The sequence below is a fragment of the Neolamprologus multifasciatus genome, chromosome 23, assembly GCF_963576455.1.
Source record: "Neolamprologus multifasciatus chromosome 23, fNeoMul1.2, whole genome shotgun sequence".
NCBI lineage: Eukaryota > Metazoa > Chordata > Actinopteri > Cichliformes > Cichlidae > Neolamprologus > Neolamprologus multifasciatus.
This window is the reverse complement of record NC_140460.1, coordinates 19,395,352-19,414,561: the sequence shown is the minus strand read 5'-3', so window position 1 is coordinate 19,414,561 and position 19,210 is coordinate 19,395,352. Positions and strand designations below refer to the sequence as shown.

Below are 19,210 nucleotides of genomic sequence, written 5' to 3'. Positions count from 1 at the left end.
TGAATTGAATTGAATTGAATTGAATTGAATTGCTACAGAAACTCCAGGAAAACATCAATGGGCAAGAATGGAGTTTAAGCCAAGTAAATCTCGCAGCATCTCCATTGTAAAAGGAAAACTGACAGCCGAGCAATTTTATATCAGTGGAGAACCAATTCCAACAGTATTACAGAAGCCCAATGAAGAGCCTGGGATGGTGGTATAATGCAGACAACTAGAACAACTAAGGCATAACTTGGCTAATGACCTCAAGCGGAATTAACAGCACTGCACTCCCAGGGAAACTGAGCTCTGGTACTTCCAGTTCGGGTTATTACCCAGATACTGTGGCTGTTGACAATGTACAAGGTCTTGCTCAATCATGCCAATCGACTAGAGAGGCTAGTGAGCTCCTACATTAAGAAGTGCTCGGACTTCCCAAATTCCTCAGCAAGCGTTGCAACTCTATAGCGACGGGATACTGGCATTGCCCTATCCCTATCCTATCTGGGGCATGGAGTCTAACAGACTAAGTTTAATCATCCGAGCGACATGCGATGTGCTGCTTTCCCCAATAAATCTGCAGCTGTGGTTCAGAAAGGACCCATCCTGCCCCCTGTGTACAGTCCCAGCCTACACTCAAGCACATCTTGGTTGGTTGTAGGACGAGCCTTACTCAGGGCAGATACACATGGAGACACGACCAGGTTTCAGGTGTCTAGCTGAGAAAGCGCAAAAGAAAATCCATCAACGCTCAACCTTCCACGAACCAAGAGGAGCGTCCGTTTTTATCCAGCATTTGTCTGGGAAGGAGACAAGCTGAGGATGAGCTCGTCAAACCCAGACCTGGGCCCGCTGAAGGTTGCCAGGGATCAGAGGACTTGGATCAGAGGCTAATTTTTCCCACAGAGATCGTAACAACTACTCTGCGACCAGACCTTGTTCTTTGGTCTAACTCCCAAAAACTTCTGTACGTTATTGAGCCTGACTGTACCATGGGAGGAACGTAATTGAGGAAATATTTGATCGTAAAAAAGCTGCAGTATACCAACTTGGCAGCTGAGGCAGAGGATAGAGGCTGGAAGATCGGAAGATCCAAGGTGGGCCTGGTGGAAGTGCAGGCGGATTTGTTGGCAGTACAACAGCAAAAACTGCTCAGAAAGATTGGGATCAAAAGACAGGCACAATGGCAAGGCTATAAGAGAATTGGCTAACACTGCTGAGAGGACCAGTTACTGGCTATGGCTAAAAAGGGCTGACATCACTTGGGCAGCTAAGGCAGTCAACTAACGGCGATACACATGCCCAGGATTGATCGACCTGTGGTGGGCCTCCCTCAACAGAGTAAAACATAACATTAGAAGTTTTGCGTGTTGACTGGTACAGCTGTCTCAGGGCCTCCTGGAGACTGTGCAGTTAATCTCATGGTAGTCAAACTAAAAGGAGGAATGAAAGAATAGGAAAAAAAAAATGTTCCGCTCTTCTCCCCTCTGCTCTTCTTCCCTTTTCTGGGAGGCAGTGGGGAGGTAGAGCGTACAGCCTGATCCAGCGGGGAGGTGTGGGAAGCCAGATCGGGCGCCCCCCTTCCGGCTCTCCTCTCTGTTCTCTCCTATCTTATCTTACTTACTTGTCTTACTTCTCTCTGTCACCTTTTCTGTCCCTTTGAAAAAATGAGGCTCCATAAATCTTAAAGAGGTAAGTATTTCTCAGTTGCAGTGAATAGATAGAATAAACTCTTATTCTTCACTTTACTTTGACTGAAACATGTTAAAATAGTCATTAAAAAATTCTTATTTGAAGCTTTATTTTACATATGGATGTGTTGAACTGTAGTTACATTTTGTGTATTTCCCATTGCTTTCAGTCACTTAAAGAACACCTTTTCCCCCTTGCTTTCTTTTTTTTTTAAAATACATATTACACAGAGAAATGCTTTTCTTGTACAAATGACAATAAACGCTTTGAATCTTGAATTACGTCTTTAGATGTAAAAGCCTCTAAGCCTCTAAGCCTCCATCAGCATTGTATCCAATGAAAGCTCTCTGTGAGTGCTGTAAGACAAACGCTTTTGCTTCAAGTCTTGCTAAATCCTACCTTAGCCTCTGAGCTCCTGACCAGAGCACCAGTCCGAGGACGCAAATCAGATCATGTCAAGTCTCATTTATCCGTTTGTTCAGATTATCACAAAGTTGCTTCTTACTAACTTCATGCAGTTCTGTCTTGATTTACTTGTGATGACACTCATATAGTATTTTTTGTTATTTCTTAATTTTTTATGTTACAAATTTTTTATGAGCATGTTACAAATACAACGAAGGCTTCTACAGACAAAAACATGGCTGCGCCATGGGCTCCCCCGTGTCACCTATTGTAGCCATCCTTTACATGGAGGAAGTGGAAAGGAAGGCTCTTGGCTCTTTCAAAGGAAGAGTACCCAGCCACTGGTACAGATATGTAGACGACACCTGGATCAAAATCAAGACACAAGAAGTGGAATCCTTCACTGCGCACATTAACGCTGTGGATAAAAACATCAAGTTCACCAGGGAAGACACAAAGGATAACTGTTTGCCTTTCCTGGACAGGACAATGGAATGGAAACCTCAACATCGAAGTTTATTGGAAGCCCACACACACGGACCAGTACCTCCTGTTTGACTCCCATCACCCTCTGGAACACAAACTTAGAGTAATTAGGACCCTACACCAGAACATGTTCCCTCTAAGCCTGAAGGAAAAAAGAAGGAACACACACATGTAAAGGAAGCACTCAAAACGTGCGGCTATCCTAAATGGGCGTTCTTAAAGTCAGCAAAGAGGCACAGAAAAGAAGATCAGACACCAGTGAGGGAGGATAAGAACGACAGACGTAACAACATTGTCATCCCCTATGTAGCCGGTGTATCAGAAAAACTCAGGAGAGTTTTCTCCAAGCATGACATCCCGGTGCATTTCAGACCCAGCAACACACTCAGACAAAAACTGGTTCACCCGAAAGACAAAACTCCAAAACACAGACTTAACAATGTGGTGTATGCTGTACAGTGCAGCGAGGAATGCCCAGACCTCTACATTGGAGAGACCAAACAGCCACTTCACAAGCGCATGGCACAACACAGAAAGAGCCACCTCCACAGGACAAGACTCAGCAGTCCATCTGCATCTTAAAGGACAAAGGACACTCTTTCAAGGATGCCATGTTCACATTTTGGACAGAGAGGACAGAATGGTTTGAAGAGGAGTGAAAGAAGCCAATCTATGTCCACTGTGAGCAACCATCTTTGAACAGAGACGGTGGTTTATTGACACCAACTGTCTGCCATCTATAATCCAGTTTTTGAGTTCCCTCCCCAGACGCCTTAATGCCCCCTACTCACATCCTGGGCTATCATGACCTCAGGAATTCGCATGATAAGGTGGGGCCAGGTTTCACAATGAACTCACCCGAAACTCTGGCTGATTGGGACCCACATCCATTTTCCACACAGTGGCTCGGCGATTAGAGGAATCATCAGGGGGTCCTTTGTCCCTCTGTGGGGGGGAAAGCTCCCACTGCGCATTAAATCTCCTGGGACTCTCCACCATTTGACCTTAGAAATGAAGAAAGCTTCTCGATGAGAGGTGAAAACGTCTTCTTCAAGCAACTTAAAGAAGTCCAGACGCTTTTCTTTGCAAGCTCATTTGACTACGATGACCTGGATGATTGAGAACCTTCACAGACATATGTTACATTTTATATTGATTGATTGTCATGTTTATCCTTGTTTTGAGCAGCGTGTGGTGCAACTTTTGTGCATTGTCTTCTGCTTATAATTTATTGTTTATGTGGTCATTTTATTGCTGATAATTTATTCAGTGTTTTGTTTGTGAACTGTGTTTTCATTATTTGTAATGTTTCGGTTGCATCTTAAATTTGTTTGCCACTGTTTCCTCTGAATTGTCTAAACTGGTGACCTTAAAGGTTTCTGCACAAAATAAAAACAAAACAAAAAATTATTTAAATTACATTTTTCAAATAAGACATTTCATTCAGTGTCAGTTTTAATTAATTCTAATTTCGCATTTGAACTTTTCAAATTCTGAATTTCATGCCAGAAAAATGTTTAAATTATTTTGGGGCAGGGAAAACAAAAAAGTACTAAATTTAATGCAATAGAGGACAAAAACGTAGCTCTGTGTCACAGGATGGGCAGCCTTGATATTCCAAATAGAGCACAGAGTGTGGGTGCTGGCACTGTTAGAGATATTGTATCTCTAACACATAGCAGCTGCAGGTTAATTATTGATGGCATTAAAGTCATTTCAGTGTGAAGCTAATCTTTGACATGTGAGCTGCAGATTAGGATTCTTTAGTGGTTTGAAGTGTTTTATTTGGCAGAAGTCTCCTGACGCAGAGGAGCGATCACAGAAAAGAAGCAGAGCATTTTCTGTTTTTCAATAGAAAGCTGGTCCAGGCAGCAGAGAGCTGCAGAGTGAAGTTCATAGGAACAAGCTGAGTAAGTCTCTGAGATTTCTTCTTCATCACAGAGCTGCTGCTCTTTGTTAATGTGTGTTTGTTTGGGGAACAGATTGAGACTCATTACATCTCTGATACATCTTGTATTGGATGAAATCAATAAAAACAATACACAAAATTCCTTTAACAAAAAAGTCTTTGATATCCAATTTAGAGCTTTTCAAACCAATCCATGTAAGAAGAGCTTTTCCCCCTCACATCACATCAGACAGACAGCTTGTGTTTTTCTTTATCAGGCAACAACAGGTTGTTAACAGCATCATGAAATGTGTCTCAGTGTTCACGTCACATCAGATCCGAGCAGAGAACGTCTGACTGTAATGTGATGTTTAGTAAGATGGACTCTGAACAAGCTCACCATCAAACTGTAAAACTATAAAAATCCTGTATTTCATGTTGATGATGAGATTGTTTTATGAAGGATCATAGTTCATTCCTGTTAAATATTCTCCATAATTCATGGAGAATATTTAACAGGAATCGCTGAGAGCCCCCTGCTGGTTCCCTCTAAGTCAGGGGTGTCAAGCATTAGGCCCAGGGTATTGAATCAGCCCAGCAAAGACTAATCCTACCTGCTGGACGGCTTTGGAATTTTTTTGACTTCTAACTGTATTTTATGTTTTACATATTTTCCTACTGATCAACATCTCCCCATAGCAATTCATTCATTCAAGCTTTTAAATAATATCTGTTTTAAAAAGTTCAAATACATCTGCTTACTGGGCTGGAAGTTAGATTTCCACCACTGTCTGCTTGTGAAATTTCTCTGGTAAGTTTACCAATTGCAGCTCTGAGTCAGTTTCTTGATGGTGAGTATTACTGTTGTTGAGAGGTCTACATCTACATACAAATCAAATTTACTCTTTTTCTCAGACACTTCAAGTTGCCCTAAATGATCTATCCTAAGTAAGCATAACTTTGTTTTTTCGAGGCAATGAGTTTGCGTACTTTTTTTAAAAAAAAGTTCTGGTAACTCATTACTGTACAGCTTTTCATTTTTTTCCTTCTGATTATCGAATTAGGGGTTCAGGTGATGAGGAGGAAATTAAAATATTCAGTCAAAGTAGCTTCATGGCTCCATCTAATGGGCTGATAGCAGAAGTAGAGCAGCTGATGGCAGCTTCCTCTGCCTCACACTGCTGTCTGACTGCATTCAGCTGACACTGAGATGAAGCAGAAAAGAAGCAGCTGATATTTGGACAGCACACATGATGGAAAGGAGGATTTCAGTTGATTTGCACATGAATGATTTGTGTTTCCTCGGAAGGTGAAGGTGAAAAGTGTGTGTGAGCTGACGTGAATTCAGCAGCATGGATCAGTGTGAGGACAGAGAGGAGGGAGTCCCTCCATCTAAAACCTCTCTGTGTGGGGAACATGAGAGCCAGACCAAAGCTCAGAGGTGAGATGACCATCTCTAACTGTCCATGACTTTTCCCATGTCACAGCTCAGCACTCACATCACTTAAACTTCATTATTCACAGGAACCAACATGGAGCTGAACCCAGCTGTGTGTCCTTAAAGAGCAACTTCTCAAAAGGTATTGGTGAAGATTTTATGGGACAACATTCTCCACCAGAAAGGTAACCTGTAAATGTCTTTACTCTTTTTCACACATACATTTTTGTGTTCATGTGTTACACAGTCTATGTTAAAGGTTGTTTTTGTTTTAATAAGAATACCTTAGCCTTTCTTAACAAACATAAGTTTTGTTGTCTGTCCTTTCAACAGTGGCAGAACACACTTCACTCCCAGAAGCTGTAAACAACGAAATAATCAACATATTTTGACACAACACACTCAGTTTTTTAAAAAGAAAAAACAATCTTCCAGCTATAATGATAGTGAATAATAAATATTATAATGTTATTGAACCTTGTATATTGGAAAAAAAAATTCAAGGACTTGAGTGCAGGAGTGCCTCTCACATTGATGAATCACAGTGTAACTGCAGTAGCATTTGTAGTTCTGATGTGTGAGATGACCACCTCTGACTCTCCATGTCATAGCTCAGCACTCACATCACTGCTCCATCATTATTCACAGGAACCAACTTAGACTTGAGCCTTGGCCTATACCTGAACCCAGCTGTGTGTCTTTAAAAAGCAACTTCTCAAAAGGTATTGGTGAAGATTTTAGACAACAGCATTCTCCAGCAGTGAGGTAATTTGTTTTTTTTAAATAAATGTTCAACTCTTTTTACACACATTTGAGTGAATAATAACAACAACAACAACAACAACAACAACAACAACAACAACAACAACAATAATAATAATAATACCTTAGTCTTTCTGATCAAACATAAGTAGTAATGTTGCCTGTCCTTTCAACTGCAGCTAGGTTTGTTTTTAAATAATCAATCAAAAATTATGTTAAATAATGAATTATCAGTAATAAATATAATAATAATGTATTGACCATTAAATATATTTACAAGTACAGAACCTCGGAGTGCAGGAATGCATCTCTGGTTTTCTGGGTGATGTGCTGTTCTAGGGGCACACAGTAAATGAACTGGAGTGTATGCAAGTCTGATGTGTCAAAGAGGTTGAGTCCCCTCATTAAACTTGATCTCTCTAAATAATGGCTTTAATATTGAGTCCTATTATAGCTGATAAAGTACAGAGTTTAGAAATATACACACATATGATTTTTTTAAATTGTAATTTTTTTTAAATTCCGTAATTATCATTAACCGATCTAACACAGTAACTGTTAAAACCAGGAAATCAATGTGGAGCAACAAGAGTCAAAAAAGTGATCTCAGCGGAGTGGAAACTATTTCTGTGGGTTATTACAACCACAGGAGTCACTTGCTTCAATGTTTTGTCAAAATATCAGTTACTACATACACTTTGAACTAATCATGATTTCTCCACAGAGTGGACACAAAGACCTCAGTGGTTCCCAGTGGTCATTCTGCCCAGCAGCAGTGTCAAAAACACCTGGACTCCATATTTATGGTCTGTACATGTACAACAACTACTGTACTTTTACATCTATTCTGTTCACAGTCATCTACATGATGCTATTTGTAGACCAGTGCAATGTCAGTGTTTCATGGATCTTATATTGTGGCCCACAATTTCAGTCTAACTGGTTTATTAATGCAGTGTTGTATTCCAGCTGCTGGAGGAAAACATTATCACTTTCGTGAAGAATGAGTTGAAGAAGATCCAGGAGGTTCTGAATCCCGGTTACGGGCAAAACCTAGAGCGTCGGAATGTAGGATGAGGAGGTGTTGGACATGAGAATCAAGAGCAGAGGAACAGCAGCAGAGAGGCATTTGTGAAAATCACACTGCACTTCCTGAGGAGAATGAAGCAGGAGGATCTGGCTGACTGTTTGCAGAGCAAGCAGTAAGAAGATTTCTCTCATATTTAAACTGCTCCATAAATGTGATAAAGAAAGTTTGCAAAAGAATCTATGCAGTCCTGTGAAAATGATCATACTTATTGCTGGAGCATTCAGGTTTGTTTTAAGACGTTGCCAGAGTCTTAACAAGAGTAGATGTCCTATAAAATTTATACGTCATGTTACATAAGGCCCCAAATGGCTGCGTGCAAGAAAGTAGTAGCTCTAATATTGACCAGTAAGGAAACCACCACACGCACACTGCAATGGGTACACAAGATTTTTTTTCAAACTAAGAGTCAAACTACTGGCTGAAGACAACTCTGGCCAGGAATCAAGGCCAAAGCCACCACAGTCAGGGTTGTTAGCCTGGTTACAAACAGGGGAAAGGTGGTCACTTGGAAGAACAAGCAGCCAAAAACATATCAATCCTGCATCTTCCTCAGAAAGGTGTCATTCGAGGTTGGGTCTCCACATCAAATCCTGGGGCTTCCACTCTCTAGCTGAAATTTCCCTAAAACTTGTCCAGTTTCCTTTTCAATGGGCACAGAGAGTCTCCAATCCAGTGTTTTTTCTCTCCAGCAGATCCACACAAAATCCCAATTAAAATGAGTCCTCCCTCCAACATCCTCAGATTATTTTAAAAGCAAATCCAGGCCAGGTTAAAAATCTTTTTCTTTAAAATGTGCACACTTATTTTTGGAGTCTCCGAGGCTTCCCTGCTGCACCAGTGTCCTACAACCCCCCCCCCCCCCCCCCCTTCCTGTTTCCTTCCTGAGAAGGGCTCCAGTCCTTAAGTACACTGGCTAATGATGATGATTGGGGACCAGTGAAAACGCTGCTGAACATAATGAAACAGAAAGTAGAACTAATGACACTGAGACAGAAGGCTGGCATGGTGAAGTACCCCCCATTTCAAAGGCCGGTACCCAGCGGCCCAAAAGAAAATAACACCAGACCGGGTTGGGCAGAGGGGGTCCAAGACGAAGAGACAGAGTCCAAACATGAACAGTTCAGGAGGGCGGCCACAGGGAAGGCAGCGGTGGCAACTTAGCAGATCCAGAGGCCGACCACACCGGCGACAAGGTCCAGTCAGCGGCTGCAAGGTGGCCGCCAACGTCAAATCAGATGTGGGGCGAGGAGGTGGCGTGGGAATTGCCGGACTAGAAGAAACATGACCAGATAGTGACAGGGCAGCTGCAGGCGACGGCGTGGGAGCTGGTGGTGGCGGAGCAGCTGCACGCGACGATGTGGGAGCTGGCGGTGCAGGGCCAGCAGGGGCGGAAACCTTTGCCTGAAGAACTGAACAAGGGGATGAATGAGTGACTAGGCCAGAGACTGGATAGGAGATTGGGCAACGGGCGACTGAGCTACGAGAGAGTGGACTACAGACCTGACTGACTGGAATACAGGAGACTGGGCGACAGACATAGCCACAGGTGACTGGAGGACAGGAAGAGACTGGGCTACAGGTGACGGGAGGACAGGAAGAGACTGGGCTACAGGTGACTGGAGGACAGGAGGAGACTGGGCTACAGGTGACGGGACAGAAGGAGACTGGACTGCAGGTGACAGGACAGGAGGAGATTGAACTGACTGGCTGGATCTGAGCTACAGGCATCTGGGGGACGGGAGACTGAGCTACAAGTGACTGTGTTACTGTTGGTGAGGTTAATGGCTGAGCTCATGGTTGTGTTAGAGATGGTGACAGTGCTGCAGCCTGAGATAATAAACCGGGTGCTTGAGCTGGGAATAGGTCTGTTAACTTAACCAGGGATTGAGCTACGGTGTGAAAAGATGGATGAGGAGATAGATGAAGTGGTAGACTGGCACGTGGAGAGGCTAGCTCTTCCGAGCCTCTAGGGAGGTCAGCCTTGATTCTGGCTGCCCTCACCCCTCTGCGCTGGGACAGGCACAGAAGGTGGCTGGACACCAGTCATCCCCACCCGAGAAACAGGAACGGTTGTGGAGGTAGACTGGGTCACAGCTGCCCTCGTCCTGGGAGCTGGCACAGGAACAGGCAATAGCTGGACATTAACTGCCCTCACCTGAGCAGAATGAACAGGCGAAGGGAATGGCGGACTTTGAGGTGCCTTGCTAACAGGAAAAGGCTGAACTATTGGTGAGGAGATTTTGATTGAGTGGAAGAAATTATCTGATCTAGTGGTGTGAATGTCATTAGTAACGTCCTGGGATAATGAAACAGTCTCTTTGGAAGAGGGGATCAGACTTCTCAGCATCGCTGTGAATGTCTATGCCAGGGCGCTGAAGAGGTTAGTTGAGTCTCAAATAAAGGAAGAACAATGTTGTTTTCAACCTGGTCAGAGAACACTAGACCAGCTCTTTATCCTCCTGAGGATATTTGATGGTACGTAGGAGTTTGCCATTCGTGTTTTGTGGAATTAAAGAAGGCATTTGACTGCATCCCTTGGAGTATCCTGTGGGGAGTAGCTCAGGTGTATTGAGTGTCTGGCTTGTTGCTACAAGCCATTCATTCCCCATATAACAGTTACATGAACTTGTTCTGCATTGCCAGCAATAAGGTGAACTTGTTCCCAGAGTGGGTCGGACTCCAGCGGCCGTCCTTTTGTCACTTGAATCCTGTTCAGAATTCTTATGCGCAGAATTTCTAGACATAGCCAGATGGCAGAAGGATTCCACTTTGATAGCCTCAAAATTTCATCTCCTCTTTTTGCAGATGATGTTGTTCTGTTGGGGACATCAGGTGGTGGCATCCAGCTCAACCTGGAGGGTTTAGCGTTGAGTTTGAAGCACACTGTGGATGTTGTCACTTACAGAATAATTTCTTGGCACTGATCCCATGAATACCAGTGAATCTGGATTTTTTTTTCATTGCAGTAAGTTTCTCATCTGAAGCTGACAGATCAGACCTCCACATGTTTTATTGTTTTTCTTGTAATCTGTTAGCCTTTTTCATATGAACACTGATTCCAGTTTTTTTTTTTTTACTCAAGTCAGAGTGAATGTCTTGGGGAAACCTATATTCAGCACATGTGTTATTTGAGCCCAAGTATATTTAAAAAATATATATTTCCACTTATATTTATATATTTGTTCACTCCTCCACTGCAGCTGAGCCAGGGACCACACCTCCGCCACAATACTCTAATTATAATTTTTTTGTAGAATTTTTTTAAACAGTCATCACTTCCATGGAAACACTTTGGAAAACAGCATCTCTTCTGGCTTCCTCATTGGAACATGGACAGTACTATTCAGTTCTCCATAGTGAGGATTTTTCTTTATTTTTTGCCTTAGAAGTGCAGGCTTTTCTCTTAGAAAAATCATCATCAGTTTCTCTGCTTCACCGTAATGTGTTTTGTTATATAAGAAATGTGAGTGGGTCAGTATGCAGACAGTGTTTAAATTCTCTACAGATTGCACAGTTGCACAAACATACACATGGCAATGAGAACAAAATATACCAAAAAATAGACTAGTATGCACGTTAGATATTATTAGGCAGAGGCTCTGAAACAATAGAGTACAACAGTAGATTGTATTATTGTATGATCTACTGTACAATATAAAGCGCCTTGAGGCGACTGCTGTTGTGATTTGGTGCTATATAAATAAAATTGAATTGAATTGAATAGATCCAATGGTAATTTTGTTTGCATAGGATAGGAATGTTTGCATGCAAATATTAGTAAAAATTAAGCCTGATGTCCTTTGGACAGCCAATAATAATAAAGTTTGGTCATAAGGCACAGTTTGTGTTTAGAGAAAACTAAACACAGTACAGGAGCACAAATGCCTCATACCAACTGTGAAACACAGACCTGGGCACCTTGCAGTTGTTAAATTAGCCATGAACTCCTCTTTATAAAAAGTTATTCTAGAGACAAATTCTCAAAATGATGATAACTGTCCAGAAGCTAAAACTTGGCCACAATTGGGCCATAGACAAGGGCAACAGCAAATCAAATACAATGGCTCAGTAAAATTCAACTCTCAAGTGGACCGAAACACTGAAGCACTTTACACAGTTTTTCACAGGACTGTATATTTATGATAATAATTATCTTGAGGAATGGGATGTTGGAATTATTTAAGTACTATAATTCATTTATTTGACTTATTTGTTGTGTATTTTTCAGAAATGTTTGCTCCACTTTATCAGCATAACCTAAAATCTAAGCTGAAGAGGAAGTTCCAGTGTGTCTTTGAGGGGATCGCTAAAGCAAGAAACCCAACCCTTCTCAATCAGATCTACACAGAGCTCTACATCACAAAGGGAGGGACTACAGAGGTCAATCAAGAACATGAAGTTATACAGATTGAAACAAGAGCCAGGAAACCAGACAGAGAAGAAACAACAATCAGACAAGAAGACATCTTTCAAACCTCACCTGGAAGAGAGAAACCAATCAGAGCAATACTGACAACAGGGGTGGCTGGTATTGGGAAAACAATCTTAACTCAGAAGGTAACTGTGGATTGGGCTGAAGAAAAAGCCAACCAGGACATCCAGTTCATGTTTCCATTCACTTTCAGAGAGCTGAATGTGCTAAAAGAGGGAAACTTCAGCTTGATGGAACTTGTTCATTATTTCTTTACTGAAACCAAAGAAGCAAGAATCTGTAGCTTTGAAGATTTCAAGGTTGTCTTTATTTTTGATGGTCTGGATGAGTGTCGACTTCCTCTGGACTTCTACAATACAGAAATCCTAACTGACCCTAGAAAGTCCACCTCAATAGATGTGCTGCTGACAAATCTCATCAGAGGTGATCTGCTTCCTACTGCTCGCCTCTGGATAACCACACGACCTGCAGCAGCCAATCAGATCCCTGCTAATTGCATTGACATGGTGACAGAGGTCAGGGGGTTCACTGACCCACAGAAGGAGGAGTACTTCAGAAAGAGATCCACAGACGAGCGACTGGCCAGCAGGATCATCTCCCACATCAAGACATCACGAAGCCTCCACATCATGTGCCACATCCCAGTCTTCTGCTGGATCACTGCTACAGTTCTGGAGGATGTTCTAAAAACCAGAGAGAGAGGAGAGCTGCCCAAGACCCTAACTCAGATGTACATCCACTTCCTGGTGGTTCAGGCCAAAGTGAAGAAGGTCAAGTATGATGGAGGAGCTGAGACAGATCCACACTGGAGTCCAGAGAGCAGGAAGATGGTTGAGTCTCTGGGAAAACTGGCTTTTGATCAGCTGCAGAAAGGAAACCTGATCTTCTATGAATCAGACCTGACAGAGTGTGGCATCGATATCAGAGCAGCCTCGGTGTACTCAGGAGTGTTCACACAGATCTTTAAAGAAGAGAGAGGACTGTACCAGGACAAGGTGTTCTGCTTCATCCATCTGAGTGTTCAGGAGTTTCTGGCTGCTCTTCATGTTCACCTGACATTTGTGAAGTCTGGAGTCAATCTGATGGAAGAAAATCAAAAAGCCTCCCAGAAATTTAAAACAAGAAAACCTGGAAAGAAACATTTCTACCAGAGTGCCGTGAACAAGGCCTTGCAGAGCCAAAATGGACATCTGGACTTGTTCCTCCGCTTTCTTCTGGGTCTTTCGCTTCATAATAATCAAAGTCTTCTGCAAGGACTGTTGGCACAGACATCAAATAGCTCACGGACAAATCAAATTCTGTCACAATGTTTGTTGACACTGACTGGAAGTAGCTCACAGACCAATAGAAAAGCAGCTCAGTATATAAAAATGAGGCTCAGTAGGAATCTGTCTACAGAGCAAAGCATCAATTTGTTCCATTGTCTGAATGAACTGAATGATCGTTCTCTGGTGAAGAAGATCCAACAATCGTTGAGTTCACAACGTTTTTCCACAGATAAACTGTCTCCTGCTCAGTGGTCAACTCTGGTCTTCATGTTACTGTCATCAGAAGAAGCTCTTGAAGTGTTTGATCTGAAGAGTTACTCTGCTTCAGAGGAGGTTCTTCTGAGATTGTTGCCAGTGGTCAAAGCCTCCAACAAAGCTATGTATGTACACATATACTGCAATATATCCATTAATGAATATACTAGTTCTTTTATGAAAATTAAGGCACTGGACATCATTATCATCAAGGTTTGAGTTAAATCATGTTAAGCCCTGGCCTAGGGGAAACCCAAAGCGCAACATGCAGATGGCTCCCCTGCTCCCCGAGGAAAGGTACAGCAGGACTTGTAATTTCAAACACAGGACATTTTATTTCCCTTTAGCCATAGAAATCAGGGTGGGCATTGCAAAAACAATAAACAAAACATTCTAGAAAGGAAACTCAGCAAACATATGTACCTATCACAAGAAGTGAAAGAAAAGAAAGGCCTCTGACCTGTCTTCCTAACCTAAACCTAAGGGAGAAAAAGGCTTTAAAAGAAAAAGGCTTTCCACCCCTACAGCTACCAGATCAATCTCTACAAAAACAAAACATTATTTACAATATATATAAAAAAATAACGAATCTAGCTCTTCTAGATAAAGAAAAACTTCATTACACAATACACAACTAAATACACAGCACGGCCTGATTGGATACTGGAAGTAGGCAGTGCTACACTGGCGGGTTCCAATTTATAGTCTTATTCAGTCTAAAGTCTTTTATATAAATTAATAAGTTTATATCACTTGTTTGTTTGTTTTTTAATATTCTACCACATTTTCAACCAGATATACACGTTTCTTTATATTTCTCTCCATATTTATGTTTCTTCAGACTGAGCAACTGTAACCTTTCAGAGAGAAGCTGTGAAGCTCTGTCCTCAGTTCTTAGATCCCAGTCCTCCAGTCTGAGAGAGCTTGACCTAAGTAACAACAACCTAATGGATTCAGGAGCAAAGATGCTGTTTGCTGAACTGAAGAGTCAGCACTGTACACTGGAAACATTGAGGTCGGATGTGTATGTTTGTATGTGGATATTAGAGAGAGTGAGAGAGACATTATTTTTACTATTAAATTCATTTGTTTCTAAGATGTAGCTAAAACAAGTGTCTACATATTTATATTATTGTATTTTTTTTTCAGATTAAGTATGTGCAACCTCTCAGAGAGAAGCTGTGAGGCACTTTCCTCAATTCTTGGAATACATCCCACATCTTTAAAAGAGCTGGACCTGAGCAACAATGACCTGAAGGACTCAGGAGTAAAGATGCTTTCTGCTGGACTGAAGAGTCCACAATGTACATTGGAAATTCTAAGGTAATGTTGTTTGAGAAAATTAACCACTAAGAATTGTTACCAATACAATTCAGAGGCTCATACGCGTCCACAAAACCGAGGTAGCAGGCAATTAAACTTTATATATGTTAGATGTCAGTATAACTAAATTTTGAAGCAGCATATAAGCATTGTTTAGTGGCTGTAGAATTTTGCTCAAAGCATCAATGTGTCTTAACTGTAACACAGATGATCATCTACAAAACATAAATTCACAGTCATTTCTAACTCACCAACTCCCTTCCTCAGTGACTGTTTAATTATATGTTGGAAACAGTTTTCTCTTATATTATTCACAGAAGAAAACAATTCTTTCAGAGAACCTGTGATATGAATTGGTTTATGTGTCTGCAGGCTTTCAGGTTGTTTGATCACAGAAGAAGGAAGTAATGATTTGGCTTTGGCTCTGAGCTCCAACCCCTTCCATCTCAGAGAACTGGATTTGAGCTACAATCATCCAGGATACTCAGCAGTAAAGCTTCTGTCTTCTGGAGTGAAGGATCCACACTGGAGTCTTGACACTTTGAGGTATAGAGAGAGCTGCCGCAACAAATTCATGCTGCAAAACTTGCCAAATCCTCAAAGAAGATTTGGCAAGTTATTATGGGTGCAACCTCAATTCTCCTCCTTAACCCACAAATACCTTTTTCTTATGGCACAAATATGGTACCATTTAAGGGGAAATCAAATGGTTTTCCATACAAGATTTACTGCCAAGAAGCATTGTATAACAAGGAAATAATCATTTAAATACAAATTTCCTCACTTTTTGTGCTACGTTTAAATTTTCTGTCACCAAAGTGACAGAGAATATATCTGCCATGGGTCAGTACAACAAATAAGAAAAGATGTATGTGAAAACATTTGGTTAACTAGTCTGGATTAGTTCAAATGTTGTGCTCTTCTGCCATCACTGTCTAACAGCATGTGTATGAGAGCGATGTAATCTCCATGTGTGCATGCTGAAAGAGACTGTGCTGGTCTGACCCCCCCTCCTCCTTTCAGGGTGGAGCCTGCTGGAGTCCGATGGTTGAAACCAGGTCTGAAGAAGTGTAAGTGTGTTTTTAATGTGATTCATGAAAAAAAGAAAGCAGCACACATTCAACCATCTTCAAACTGTCACATCACTCATTCACATCTCTGATGTCAGGAGTCAATCAATGAACAGATGTTTATTATGTTTGTTCCCTCCATCAGATGCCTGTGAACTTACAATTGACATGAACACAATTAGCAGAGAACTTCATCTGTCTGACAACAACAGGAAGGTGACACGTGGACGACCATTTCAGTCATATCCTGATCATCCAGAAAGATTTGAACGGCCTCAGTTTCTGTGTCGTGATCCCTTGAGGGGTCGCTGCTACTGGGAGGTTGAGTGGAGAGGATATTCTGATCTATCTGTAAGTTACAGCAAAATCAAAAGGAAAGGAAGAAATAATACTGGTGCATTTGGATGGAATGATCATTCCTGGAGTTTGTGGTTCTCTGAAAGTAATCCTTACTGTGTCTCTTACAATAACAAAAAAACACATATCTCCTCCTCCTCCTCCTCCTCTGTGTCTAACAGAGTAGCAGTGTATGTGGACTGTTCTGCTGGCACTCTGTCCTTCTACAGAGTCTCCTCTGACACTCTGATCCACCTCCACACCTTCAACACCACATTCACTGAACCTCTTTATCCTGGATTTACACTCTGGGATAGAGCCTCAGTGAGTCTGTGTGTAGTTTAATATAAATAAATATAAAGTAAAAATATACTCAGTTGAATCTGTATCACAGTATAGTTAAGTCTGTAAATATCTGTCTGTTTCACTTAAACACACATTTTCAGATTCCTGGATTAAGACAAATTTAAAAACTGCTGAGAGACATTCACACATTATTACCTAAAGATGTTTTCGTTCACCCTATTTTTATTCATACTCACTCTTACAATACTGAAATGATAACTATGCTGCAACCTGTTTGTGATGAATAAATAACCAGGAAATTATTATTATGTTATAAATTATGTTTACATTTTTTGCAGTTGTAGACAATGTTTCTTGTTTTTTACACCGCACCTGTTTTTTTTTATAGCATGTTGTGTTTAAAAACAAATGCTGTGTTATGTTTTTAGCCAAAATCTGAACAAATTAGAAAACATCTTAAAACTGAGACCTTCGGTTGCCTTTAACAGCCCTGTGACTCGGTTGTTTATAAAGAACCAGGGATCAATTTTATATGAACAAAAAAGAAAAGAAAAGAAATGACAGTTAAGGTTACTCACAGTTACCTTGCCCCAGTGTTTAACTTTTAGTCTCTTAATCTAATGTTATCTTTTAAATAAAGTGCACAAATGACTAATATCACCAAATATGTAACTCCCCCCGGGGTAACTAGGGACATATCCATACAAGTTCAACCCAAACTTGCCTGAACCTAAGTGGAGGGCTTTTTTCTTTCTTTAAAAATCTGTGAATATTTTACACATTTGCATTAGAATGGCCGATATTTATTTTCCTCCAATGAAATAAATTGTTTCTACTCATTCTTTCTGAGGTTTAAGTAATTAATCCAGCCGAACACTTCTCCACTTCTTATTCTGGCTGGTTTCTGTGATTGAAAGAGTAACAGTGAAAATAATATGTTAAGATTTTTAATTAATTGATGTTGTAATTGTAATTCCAGATCATTTTTCTCACTCACTTATTATTGCATTACTTTATATACTGAAGGTGAATTTATATCAGCTTATTACTTGTTAAATTTTTCAATAAAATGGTGTCATATGACAAAGATCAGCTGTTTGGATGTCTCTGTTTCTCTATTTATCTGTGGCTGCAGCTGCAGACTCTTCCTCACTGATCAGTCTGCAGACTGTTTACTCAAAATATTGATTTGTCTGGTAAATATCAGCAATCGCTGAAAGGTTCCCACTGTTTGTTTTAGCGGGACAACAATACGAAAGCTTCAAATAATCTGATTACAGCCAGAGATGATAAAATAAAAACTTCAAAACAGTTAAGAGTTTCAACATGCAGATGATTGGAACATGATTCAACAATTATCAGAACAGATCCAGATTAATTTTCTGGTATAAACGAGAAAACATCACTTCACTGGTTGCTTTAATTCTGTCACAGTATAAACATTGAGACCGAAATCACAGAAGAACCCAGGATCGAGTACCATGCAGTGACCATCAGATTGATCTCTATTCTCTGTCCCAAGTAGAAAAAAATATACCGCATTGCTTTTCACAAAACAAAGGCACCAAACATCAAAGGAACAGCAGAGGCACTAGCGTTACTATTTCTTAGCCTGCCTCACTCCACTTCAGTTTCAGTTTCAGCCTGAACAACAGTCAGTCAGCTTCATTCAATCCAGAGCCAGCAGCATAGTTTAGATTGGAGAAATCCTCATTCACACAAGTTCACTTCAAGAATTATTTTCACGTTGTTCTTTTTAACCTGGTGAACATGGCTCGAAGGGCTAATTTTACATCAGAAAATCAAAAGGATTGACATCATCTGGTTAAATACACACATAACAAATGCATAACTCAATACTCAACAAACCATACACAAGCAAAACCTCACAACAGCTTTGTCTCTCTAACCAGATTCTGATCAGGCTGCCCCTCATCTTTAAGTCCTTGTAATGGTGGTACTTATGTACGACACAATCCTGGTAACAGTGACGGAAACCCTGTGACCCCACCTGCAGTATCAGATATGCCCAGACAGCAACTCTGGCGATTTTCATCCATTTTTATGGAAACAACCTGCCAAACAAATTCCAAAGGGCAGCAGCAGTTTTATCACAAATCACGGTTATAGTGTTATCAGAATCAGAATCAGAATACTTTATTGATCCCTAGGGGAAATTATTTTTTGTTACAGTGCTCCATTATAAACAAACATTAACAAAGACAGACAATACACTAACTAAGAATGGCACAATAAACAGGCATATATATACATAAAAGTCACTTATTAATAAATAGCTGAAAATGATTGACTTTTGAGGTGTCAGAGGTCACTGCCTGGCCCAAACACTGAACAAGACACTGTAAGCAACATGGGGTGGTAACTGAGAAGATAAACTATAAGCAACTGAGATGTTTACTTATCAGGAAATATCTGATGCGTAAAAACTATATGGATGCGTGGCAGTGTGCACAAAG

The 19,210-nt window shown here is 40.9% G+C and overlaps 1 protein-coding gene and 1 pseudogene across 3 annotated transcripts in view; both read left to right on the top strand.

The window, feature by feature from the left end:
- LOC146491419 (NLR family CARD domain-containing protein 3-like) overlaps nt 1-19,210 on the top strand; it is a 101,345-nt pseudogene that overhangs the window by 17,729 nt on the left and 64,406 nt on the right. The window lies entirely within an intron of this gene.
- Nucleotides 4,482-19,023, top strand: LOC146491425 (NLR family CARD domain-containing protein 3-like). 2 transcript variants are annotated; one of them, XM_085152798.1, is made up of 11 exons: nt 4,482-5,894; nt 5,978-6,076; nt 6,540-6,656; nt 7,378-7,459; nt 7,623-7,851; nt 11,972-13,823; nt 14,540-14,713; nt 14,848-15,021; nt 15,394-15,567; nt 16,045-16,091; nt 16,237-19,023. In XM_085152798.1, the coding sequence occupies exons 5-11, from the start codon at nt 7,815-7,817 to the stop codon at nt 16,770-16,772; spliced, it is 2,994 nt and encodes a 997-aa protein (XP_085008924.1). In that variant the 5' UTR covers nt 4,482-5,894; nt 5,978-6,076; nt 6,540-6,656; nt 7,378-7,459; nt 7,623-7,814; the 3' UTR covers nt 16,773-19,023. The 2 variants fall into 2 exon arrangements, with proteins under 2 accessions (XP_085008924.1, XP_085008923.1); XM_085152797.1 differs by lacking the exons at nt 4,482-5,894; nt 5,978-6,076; nt 6,540-6,656; nt 7,378-7,459; nt 7,623-7,851 and having other exon boundaries at nt 9,125-13,823; nt 16,237-19,022.